Genomic DNA, 12,523 nt, shown 5'->3' on the forward strand with positions numbered 1-12,523 from the left:
GAAATGCTTTTTTAGTTCTAAACTATACGTGAGCTTTCAGAATGTTTAACAGCATGATCATGGTGAGGCTGGGATTCCTTCTGTCTATAGCAACATCGTTCATACCTCCTGAATTCAGGTAACGTTTACCAATATGCACTACAGGGTACTTCTCTGCCAGCCGCTTATCTGGCCACAGAATCGCATCAGCAGCGAAGACAATTTTGTGATTTGTCTTCTGAAACTTTTTAAGGACTTCTTCGGGCCCACCAGCAAATACAACATCAAAACTGTTAAAAAAACAAAACAAAACAAATAAGCTTTAAAATGCATGGTTGAGAATTTAAACAGACGACCAAGACAAAAAAAAAAAAAAAAAAAGTTCCTAAAAATGAGACTATAGAATCCATATAGGATTAACACATCTGTTTATAGAACACCGGAAAACAACCTTCCAATTCACATTAAACGAACTATTTATGTTTGATTCTGGTTTTACTTAACATTGACAAATGAAATACAAATATGTGATAGCTTTCATTATAATAGATAACTTATTTCAAAATAAAAATTGTAAGAGTGCAAATGTTACAAGTTATATAAATTGTAGGCACAGGCATAAACACTTACAAATGTTTCCATCTTAGTAGTCATATATTTCAGTGACATGTGTACCAATCCATTATTACCTCTGAGAAACTGGTTTTGACAAATGTCTCACATTGCCATCAATGAGCATTTAATAACTGACATACTATGTAATATGAAATTTCAATCAGACAAGTTCATCTTTAAAGCCCCATAGATTTGAATCAAGGTAAAAATAAATAATATAGTTTAAGGTCTAATGTTTTTACCAATTTTTCTCCTGGACTTTATTTGTTCAGTTATAACTTATTAAATCTAACAGAAAATTAACTTGCAACCTCAAATTTACCTGTATTTGTTTTTACATCAGTATACCAGAAAGTCAAATACCAGCAGGACACCAAGATAATGGTTATCTTAGGTAGCAAACATGAGGGTAAGCTCTTGATCCTGAGTTCTGTGAAGGGCTCCTTAGAAGCTAACACTTCAGATGTAATGCGAGGACCTGACAGGAAACACATAGCTGCCCCAACTATGCTCGCCAGCTATATTTATTAGACATGGACGTGTAAGATTTAGTAATTTATAGTTTAATGTATTTGTATTATTTTATCAAAATATAACACATTATTGCCTATCTCTATGATATACTTTTTAAAAGCCAAAAATATCTGAAGTATGCTTACGTTCTCCACCAGGCTCTTAGCAGAGACAGTACCTGTCCCTTTAGTAGTGCACCTCTCAGGTGTAAGCTGAGCACAAGACCCTCCTGTACAGAAAGTACTGTGAAACAGGACAGGACACATGACTAAGTCTCCCCAGCACAGTGTGAAGGAACAAGGAGGCATGACCGCCAGGTCCCGTCCTTTAAAAAGGACACTGCCCACACCACTCTGCTCTTTCCTCTGCACAGGCAGCCAGTGCAGAGGAAATACAGATCAATTGACTCAAAACTGAGGTAATAATTACACAACTAAATTCTGTAGTCCTGCTAAACAAAATTGGTATTTACTAATTTATTTTGAGACAAGAGTCTCTCACTCTATTGAACAGACTAAACTTGAAATCTTCCCAGCACAACAGCCAAGGACTGAAATTGCTCATATAATCCACCACTCTTAACACCTCCTCCATTTTTGTTTTTACAATAACAGCTATAAAAGCAATGTTGGAATCAGTTAATTTCTTGTCACTTGCAGTCATTCTAGAAAATTTAAATTTTATCAGTTACTTTTATTTCCATTATGAAATATTGCACATAAAAATTAAATTTCTGCTCATGAAGACTGACACAGAAAGATTGCAGACACATAAGTACACAGTGGAATACATTTTTTTCTTTTCACTCCTTTTCACAGGAGAGATACTGTTAGCACTACTAAGAGCACAATCGAGAAGTCTATGACAGCATGTACTGAAGTCTGCCAGTTGCAGGCTGATCCCAGCTTTTCTGCGAGCTATCAGTACCAAACCAGTTATTTAACCTTGTTTAATTTCTCATTTATAAAACAGAGGGTAAGAGACCAGAAATGCTCTGGTTAACTGTTACTAGCACACTTTTAAGTGTGCTAGCGAACACAACAGCCTCTGGTTAACTGGAGGAGGGACAGCTGAGAAGGCAGGGCAAAGTACAAGCCAGTGCAAGCATGGGTGTGTTTAAAATAAGCTTTAGAGATACATTTTTAAACGGCAAGCTCTAATTCCCAATAAAATTATTCTGACTGAAATCTCAGAATTAACTTTCCGATGCGTTTATTTAAAATTAAACAAATAAACTAACCTGTTATACAAAAAGAAAAATATGAAACAAATACACTTTTTATTTATTACTTTTAGCATACTTGTTTTATTCCAAAGTACTAGTTGTTGTTGGTATTGGTGGTGTGTGTGTGTGTGTGTGTGTGTGTGTAAATAAGACCAAAGATGAGATCAAAAACTCAAACTCTGAGTCAGGCATTCAGTGAGCCTCAGAGGAGGCCGAGACTTTTTCTGAATACAAAAAAAAAAAAAGAAAAAAAAAAGAAAAAAAAAAAAGTATCTTGGTATGTCAAAGAACCACGATGTTAGCCTAACCTGAGAAATGAGTAGTAGCACCACATACTCAAAGGTTACACGTGAGGGTGGAGTGTGACTCCAAGTATAGCATTAGGCTCAGGCAAAGGAAGCCTGGGTTTGGTCCCCAGCATGGAGCCCAGCATGGTTACCACTTTGAAAGGAATGTCTTTCACCTTTGAAACTCTAGTGAAGGACAAAGACATAACTATATCTCAGACTATTAATGAAGTTGACAGCTTATAAAAGGAGAAAGTATGATGTTAATTAGCACTTTATAAACATTACTTTTAAAATGCAATTCTTTTAATGCGCATGAAAAAAAAATATCTTCATACAATTCAAGTAGGAATGTTACTTTGGCTAAAAACGTAAAATATTTCCCTTTTTGAGAAAAGGTGTTACGCAGCCCAGGCAAGCCAAGAACACACTATGAAGTTCAGGCCAGCCCTGAACTCATGATCCACTGTCTTCGCCTCCTAAATGCTGGCATTACCAGCAGGTGCCACCACACACAGCTAAAAAGGTATGGCGAAATTTTTCCCATTTCATTCTAGCAGGTGTCATTTCTGTGTAAATTCCTCCGAAAATGTCTTTGTGCCTATTTAAAACTTCTCAAAAAGAAGAAAGTTTTTCTACTTAAAATTATTTGAACCACAAAAATGTAAAAAAAAATATTTTTTCAAAAAGACAAATGCACAGAGGTCATAAAAATAATTCTCACAGGAACTTAGTCCATTTAAATATGAAGAATAAAATAAAAGTTTCCACATCTAAGTATGGTAAATAGCCCTAAGTCCTGCAAAACCCATAAGATTGAACCCAGACATGCCGCAGTTCTATCTCTAACAGGTCTTTGAGACTTTTATGAGTGTTTGTCCTTTTATGAGTTATTTTTGTGGTACCTTCAACCACACAGTTACCCAGACTGGATGAAATTCCGTCATTCATCCTGGACTCGTCCCATTTCATGACTGCTTCCATCAAAATCCTTTTGCCTTTTCTTACTGATTCCATCTTAGGTCTACCATTCAGTTCCTCTCCCAGAAGACAATGACCCAGACTGATTTACACAACCTACAGGCTACACATGCACCCTCCAAGAGATCTGCGACCCCCTGCCATACTCATTCTTGCTTGGAGTCTACCACTCTCTTGAAGGTACCACACCCCAGAGTCAATTGCTGTGCCTGAAATAAAAGTCACTAAATATTTACATTGGCCTGCATAAGACATTTGGTACTCTGAAGGTCACATAGACTCTGTCAAAATTTTTCTTTCTGCCAGGCTGGTACAAAAGCAGTCACAAACAAGATCTAGCAAATGTAGATCCCTGAGTTACAGAATAACGTTCCGCCACATAAGACCTATTGACGGAAACATGTGCTATGAAATAAAATCTAAATGGATCACACTCACACAAACAATCTCCAAATACTATCATATTCAGAATTTAATTTCAAGTCTTTCATGTGGGATAAAGTGTGTCTTCATAATGAGCATCTACTTAACATGTATTTTCTAACTGGATCCAAGCCATCTGCCTTCAAGGCTCATTTCCAATGTCAACTCCTCCTGACACCAACAGGGCAGAAAAATGTCATTTATTTCCAGTTACCTCTCACTAGCCTTTTCCTCTCCTTACCCACCCAAATATTCAATCTATTTAATTTTTATTTAAAACAAAAAACCTCTCTTAAACTAGGCTTCATTTTCTCCTTTATCTGCTGAATTCACGACTTTATCATCTGTACAGGCCCTTACGATCTCAAAGGTATTTAGTAAATGTCTGTTGAACAAATGACTGACTCAACCTATAAATGAATTATATCACATCTAAACAAGAAGTAGCCTAGCAGAAAAGCCACAGAAGTCTCTTGCAACCTTGTCATTCCTCCCTAATCCAATATTTTACATGCATAGAATTAAACAAGAATTATAATCACCTGAACCATTCTAACAAAAGGAAAGAGATGCAGGACCATACCTGAAAACTATGTGTCTCAAGTCCCCCCCCCCCCAGATATCCAGAGATAGACCCTAATGAAACTCTATGGAACCTTTAGTACCTGCAACACACATAGACACACAGTCAGACAGGCACAGCCACACACACACACACACACACACACACACACACACAGAGGCACAGCCACACACACACACACACACACACACAGGCACACACACACACACACACACACACAGAGGCACAGCCACACACACACACACACACACACACAGGCACACACACACACATACACACACACCCAGTCACAGTTAGCACACACTGACAAAGCCTTTGTAGACCATGTGCTTCTCCCCACGCCTGCATGTCCATGAGTATACTCACTATAGCCAGTGAATACAGACAAGAACATACAGTGTGAAAAATGAAAACGCACCCATTTCCTTCTTAATTTCTTAGCACATTTACACCAATGAACTGATCACAGTGAACTAAATTTAAAGAGACAGCTAACAATTTCGATCTTTCCTGAAAAAAAAAAAAAAGTTACACAGCACAGAAACCGGGAACCATGGTGTATTTTGTTTCTTCCTTACTAATAGAATGTAACACTGCCCATCATCAATGACAAGCTCCTATGTGTCTGCACACCTAAGCTGTCACTACTGCCATGGAGGAGATGTCATCAAATAAACCCGCTTTTCTACATAAAACTACAGATATTGCTTTAAAAGCAGTGCTCTCCGGAATAACTAGCTGGTCCACTGACATATGACTGACCCTGACAGTATCTAGAGAACCAGACCTTCCTTAAATATTCAGGTCTTTTCCACCAAGCTGAGTCTTAAATACAATGCAACTGAACCACACTGATTTGCCCCAGGTTATGGGTATCTGATACCGTCCCTATCCTGTCTGTCAGAAACAGCTGGGCTCTTCACACTGCCAACTCTCCAAGACTAAATCTTACAAATATGGAAGAAAGGAAGCTGGGAAGGGAAGCATAGAGAAAAGCAGGTTACCCCAACTCAGGGGCTCAGGAACCTAAACATCATTGCTAGCTTCTATGAGGTTGTTTGTCCATGGATTATCTGCCTCTAATCAAAATCCAAATTTGCTTGTGTCAGGGTCAAACTCAGTGATGTGAGCACAAAAAAAATCTGTGTTCTGTGCTTAATACATGTATGTACACACTTCACAGTGCACAAGCTATTCCACACTGGCCATCATATCACAATTCATCTTGCAATAAAAGGTACATATAAGAAAACAAAGTTTTTGTTTTGAAAAAAAAAAAAAACAAATTCTAGGAATGAAAATTTTAAGTGTTGATGCCCCTGAGACATCATTATTTCCACTTTTATGCCAAAGCTTAGGCCATCCTCACATATTGTTTTGCCGAAGAACCACCACCTTTATTGTCATCTGCAAATGATGAGTCTTTGCATTTGGAAATTAGAAAAAAAAAAGATTTGAGATAATTTCCCTACACAAATGAGGTGAATTCAAAGTAATTTAAAATGAATGATCAGCACCAATACTATAACAATGAAAAAGAAAAACACACAGAACTGTAATATGACACGACTTGGTGTTTTTAAAGTTAAGAAAAGATTGTAGATATTTCAAATGAATTAGGAGAATATGACAGTACACAAAATGGCATTTGTGGATTAGGGAGATGGCTCAATGGCAGACTGCATGCTTTGGATGTGTATCCCTTTGCATTTTGGCTCAAGCTCAAAACTAAATAAATTCAAAGGAGTTTATGCCTGAAAGGTTCTTTGTTCTTAACAGCACAGGGACTCATGTCTACCTTGTATTTGTAACTTTACAAGGTATTTTTGTTCACAGTTAAACAGAACCTATTTCAGAACCCGTTTGATTGTCTCCTTCAATTATGTATCAAGTATGATCGCTGCTGCACTTTTAACTCAAGGTTAAAATTTCACAAAAAATGTTAAATTAGACCTTTTATCTCGTTTTTTTTTATTATAACTCATCATCTTTAATATATTACAAGATTGGCCCAGATTGTGATTTTTCATGCATAATAAATTTATTTTACATAAAAGAAAAGTTTCTGTTAATGAAAAATTGAGTATAAAATAATATTGCTTTTAAGTTGTGGCTTAGAAACAGAGGTTATTTATTGAAGAAACCAGTTATAACTGAGGAAAATATCCTTATTATAATAATGATTCTTTGCAGTAAAATAATTCAACATATAAATTTCAGTTATAAATTTCAATCTTTAAAAGTAATCAAGGGGGAGCTCATGGACCCCAATCTTATAGCTGGGAAACCAGCATAGAATCAACTCAGACCCCTGAACCTGGGTGTCATTTAGGAGGACTGGGCAGTCTATGCGGCCTCTGGTAGTGGATCACGATTTATCCCTAGTGTACAAATGGACTTTGGGAGCCCATTCCACATAGAGGAATACTCTCTCAGCCTAGACACATAGGGGAGGGCCTAGACCCTGCTCAAAATGATATGACAGACTTTGAAGATCCCCCGTGGAAGGCTTCACCCTCCCTGGGGTACAGAAAGGGAATGGAATAGGGAGTAGGTGGGGGATAGGGGAGAAGGGGAGGGAGAGGAAACTGGTATTGACATGTAAAACAAGACTGATTCAATTTAAATTTAAGAAAGTAAAACAATGTAGATAGAAAACCCACAGACTATTTCTCTTACCATTCAGTAAACAAGATAACCAGATCCTCCTGACTGGCGTACTGTGCCATGACTTCTTTCATTAATCTCACCTTCTGGCCCCCTCCAATACTGTTAATCCCATCACCACCTCTCCACTCTTGCCCTTGACCAAGAACCTATAAATGAAATCAAGAATTCATTCTGAGGAAAATGTTAATGGTAATAATAGCATAAATATGTCAAAAGAAATGTGTACAGTAACCCACTATTTATTAAAGCTCAATGCTAGAGAAAAGAAAATTAATTCATGGGCCAGTGGTAATTCATCAGTGTCATCTACCACTAACACACCATTCCAAACATTTCAAAAGCTGACTCTAACCCATAGAAGTGAACTCATATCATCTTATTCTCGTTTTTCAGATTTAAATGAAGAAACCTTCTAACCTCCTAACAAGTCCCATGATTGAAAGATAAATCATACCTTCACAGTATAATTGAAATACTTGGCTGAATTCATAAATCGGTGGAATCCATCATTTTCTTTTGTCGCTACGGTTATGACTAATAATTTATCTGTAAAAATATAAAAAAGAAGGCTTAACAAGAAATTAAATGCTATCATTCCATAATCCAATATAGATTACAAACTTTATCTTGTGGGAATGCCTTTGATCAGTTAATTTAGATAACTCTATATAAAGTACTGTTGAAAAATAGGCATTTCAGGTGGGTTATCCAATGATGAAGCCATGTAGCAAGAAATTATTTTATTATTTTAACAGTAAATAAAGTTCGTTAGTGGCTCAGGGAGAATGGATTCTGAATAGAGACTTCAAACCCAGAAGAAAACTTTTCACAAGATGTCTATTTCTTCTGTAAGGATTAAACTTTTGTAGCTATGACTTCATCTTCCAGGTGTACTGTTACCTAGGAACAATCCCAGCTATAAGGCATAATTTCATGTGACTTCCTAGCCATCCCTATCTACTCAGCAGTGACACTGGTTGACCTAAGTGCAAGACTAATCCTTATCGTCTAAAATAAACTTCACAAATTGAAAGCAGATTGTAGAAAAAGTCTTACTTCTCTTCCTTCTCATAAAATCTTATACTAGATGTCTTAAAAGTCATCACATTTCTATCACTTATTTATTGCTTATCAGAACAAAAGCCAGCAATGCTAATAACATCATCAGTAAATATGTAGCTTCTAGTGGCCTTTTATAGTGGCCTTTCCTCTAATTTAATCTAGCATTTCTTGACAGAAGCAGGCAGAATAAGGATCTGTTCACAAATGTCAATAAAAAGTGACTGTAGATAGATGGATAATATTTATCATGCTAAAGAATGTTGGGAAAATCATAAAAGATGCATCTTCCCCCAGCAAGCACTGAGGAGTGGGGGCATTTCTGTTTCCAGAATTAGGAGCAGTCATAGAGTAGAACAGACAAACTCTCATCTCAACACTGTAAGCACAAAGCTATCCCACTTAATTAATTAATTCTCTAAGGCATGGAGATACAAGAAAACTGAAAAGGTCCTGCATGAACCCCAAATCATATACAATCTTTAACTGTAGGATTTATGGAACATAGGAATCAGTTAATAAATTAAGATAACGCTCCATCTCAAGCTCTAAAACGAAGTTACTACAGAAAATAAGTACAATGGAAATAAACATTATTCAAACCAAAAGACAAATAATTCCATCAAAATAAATAATGCATTTTTAGATTTCTGGTTAAAAAAAGAAGTATATCTTACAAAATTTAAGAAATAAATGTTGCAAATAAAATAAAGCCATCTGTTAATGGTGTGATGATCTGAGCGTGGTGGTTTGAATGAGAATGGTCACCATGCTCGTGTATATTTGAAGGCTTAGTCACCAGGGCACGGAACAGTTGGGGAAGGACTGGCCTTGATAGAGGAGGTGTCTCCCACCTCACCCCTGCTACCCAACTATCAAGTTGTAAAGCTCTCAGCTACTGCTCCAGCTCCATGACTTTCTGCTTCCCATCATGATGATTATGGACTATCTCAAACTGTAGGGGAGTCCCTAATTAAATGCTTTCTTTTGTAAGATTTGCCTTGGTCATGTTTCTTCACAGCAATAGAATAGTAACTAAGATATTGAATAACGTTATCTTAAAGACATTTTAACATTATTATTTTTAGAGAACAAAATTTCCCAGGGCTGGAGAGATGGGCAAGCCAGAGTACCTGAGCTGGATGTCTAGACCCAAGGAAGGATGGGGGCAGCAGCAGCACAAGGATCTGTAATCCCAGCATGTCTCACAGGAGAGACACAAGGCACAGGCAGGAGATACTGCAGAAGCTCTTCTTGGCCAGCAGGCCATATGCAGTGGTGATGGCATCCAGACTTTGCTTATGTTCAAGATTTATTTATTGTTTTACTTTCTGTGCATGGGTGGTTTGACGGAATGAAAGTGGAAGGGTAAGGACTAGCACCCCAAGGCTGTCTTCTGGCTTCTACACAAGAAAGCTGTGGCATGACTATGCCCTCACATGCACACACACATGAACACAAACAGAAACAGCATACTCATATGTAAACACAAAAACTAAATAAATAGGAATCAATTTCACTTTTAATATTTCAAACATGGCTTCACTGATTAATAATTTGGCAAGTCACTATTTGTAGTTCACATTAAAACAGAGGACCAGCTCTTAGGAAGACAAAGAGAATACTTTTAGAGGACCCTTTTTCTATAATGATTTTAAACTATGTTTCTACATAAACCGAAGACTACTACAAGTCCTGAGATTTCACTGGACTGATTGTTACGTTTACCGTCACTAATATAAATTAATAACAAGAATTTTATCATTCTCAATAGGACTCATCATTCAGCGAGAACTTTAAGAAGATCCATATTGCTTCTGTACTGCAGCTGATAACAAATGCTCAATGTACACAACCTATTTAAAGGCAGGTGTATTTTACTGTTACCCACAGACAGCTGCCTTCTCACCTGCATCTCAGCATCACTATTAAGAGAAGTGGACCTTATTAACGGTAAACAAAATGATGACGTGAACTACTCAGAAACTTTCAAAAACCAACTCAAGACCTCAAGTTAAGTGCAGGAGAGTTGACTCAGCAGTTAAGAGCACATACTGTTTTTACACTCCCCAGTTCTTTTCCAATACTCTCCAGAAACTGCAATTACAGATTCATTAGAACAGTTAAAATTTATTATCAAATTCTCTCCAACAAGACTGCATTCCAAAAAGTCATGATGTCCTCAACCATTAACTAGTCCACCAAGTTTTTCATGGTATTTAGTAGTTCATGGATTAATAAACACTTTAAATTTATTTTTATTTTCTGTTGACACATAAAAGCATAAAAATGTACATATAATTGAGTACAAGAAAACTTTTCATACATATATATGCTTCATGTATAAACATTTTTGACCAAGTGGATTCAGGGACAAATGATAATATATATATCACATGCATATTTGTACACAATCATTTTCAGCAAAATGCATACCATTATCTGGCATTTAAATTTAAATAGGATGTGTGACTTAGCTAATACCACCAAATACATTATTTGCAGAGCAAGGAGGACAACATCAGTGTTAATCTGTAAAATTCATTTGCTTCCAGTATTTTGGGTGGTCTCATTTAGCAAAGACTCAAAGAGCAGAAAACAGACTTTGGAATGTCATGTGAGCAGAAAAGGAATGGCAAGCCTGAGACTTCCTTCAGAAAGGGCTGCTTGGAGGGCTAATCTCAGCAGTGTTTGGAAATTTGGACCCCAGATGTTGTCCATAACATTTCCAAGGGATCACCCTATTCTGAAGAACTGATCAACCTAACGTGTCCAATGGTTTTTTTTTTTTTTTTTTTTTTTTTTTTTTTTTTTTTGCTGACCAGCTGATTTTCTGCTTGATTTTGCAATTGTGGTGAGGAGCTTGAGTATATCATGTGCCTTAGTGACAACGGGGCACTCAGTCACTGCCAGGCTACCCCAGGTTATGAACGTCTCACACATGCTGGCTGTTGGGAAACTGAACCCCGTCTTGCTTGACTTCACCAGAACAGACTGGAGGACCCACATATGGCTCTCCAGGGATCTCCAAGTGCTGCATCTGCTTTGTCCCACCCTGATCCATTCGGAGATGAGAGGGTAACTAGAGCTGAATCCCCAGTCATCCTGTTGCATCCCTGAGAGCTAATCCTTAACCCTCAACAAAGCCAACTGGCTAGTTACAGGATATGACTGACCATCATTTCAAGACTCAGAATCCAGGGAAGACTGCTTATAGATGCCAGAACCAGAATTCATGCAAAAGACAAGCATGCCCACTGATAGTCATTTCCTATCAGTGTAATTATTATCCATATGACAGAATAACAAGGCCACTTCTTATGGAGGAAAAAAAAAAAAAGATAATGTACAGAAAAAATTAAGACTTTCAAAGGATCCTGCAGCTAGGCAGGAAACAATTCAAGAATAAATTTTGGATATAAATTACAGAAGTATAAGTTTATATTTTTTCGGGGACTGCAGACATGACCCAATGGTTAAGAGCACAACTGCTGATACCTCCAGCTTTGGATATGAGGCCTTCTCTGGCCCCAGTGAGCACTTGCACACATGGCACTCACTCACAAAAACACATACATAGAAATTAAAAGATCAATCTTAACAACATCTTTTCCTAGGTCTTACAATACCACTTGGTTGCTAAGTACTGAGCCACACAAACAATCTAACAAACTAAAGGCTTTGCAGTGTAGGTGGCTAGGGAGTAATTTTTATTTTGTGAAATTGTGAAATTCAGGGCAAAAGGGCCTCACGAGCAATTCCTAACATAAGTTCAAAAGGACAACAGGAGACAAGGGGACATTTTCATCTACACTTTCACACTCAGCAGCATGATGTAGTAGTATGTAGAGAGACGTGCTACTAGGTAGATATGAGTCAGCTGTCACCCACTTCTCTTTCTCAACACACTGCTTACTATAAACGTGGGAAATTCACAGACTAACCAGGATAAGCTGATCGCCACAGCAGTGTGCACACTGTGGATGATAGGATGGCCGTCACCAGCTTTTTGCAGGCAGACGACATGATAATCTATCTTAGGCAGAAGGCACTAAGTTCTGTCAAATAAACTCTTCGGGTACCAGAAGAGACAATCTGATGAAAGTTTCTATAGTGACCGGAAGACTAACTTACACAAACCTATGAAAGCTTAAAGACATTTTCAAGTATGCAAGTAGATTATATTGC

The 12,523-nt window shown here is 37.4% G+C and overlaps 1 protein-coding gene across 2 annotated transcripts in view; it reads right to left on the reverse strand.

Annotated features, from left to right (window-relative positions):
• Plod2 (procollagen-lysine,2-oxoglutarate 5-dioxygenase 2) overlaps positions 1 to 12,523 on the reverse strand; it is a 70,530-nt gene that overhangs the window by 29,665 nt on the left and 28,342 nt on the right. For both annotated transcript variants that reach the window (XM_051207166.1, XM_051207159.1), the window contains exons 2-4: positions 7,731 to 7,822; positions 7,286 to 7,422; positions 106 to 269 (exon numbers count right to left, since the gene is read on the reverse strand). In XM_051207166.1, the coding sequence (XP_051063123.1) occupies positions 106 to 269; positions 7,286 to 7,422; positions 7,731 to 7,822 (393 nt within the window). The remainder of the gene's footprint in view (positions 1 to 105; positions 270 to 7,285; positions 7,423 to 7,730; positions 7,823 to 12,523) is intronic.

Source organism: Phodopus roborovskii, unplaced genomic scaffold (genome assembly GCF_943737965.1).
Source record: "Phodopus roborovskii unplaced genomic scaffold, PHOROB, whole genome shotgun sequence".
Taxonomy (NCBI): Eukaryota; Metazoa; Chordata; class Mammalia; order Rodentia; family Cricetidae; genus Phodopus; species Phodopus roborovskii.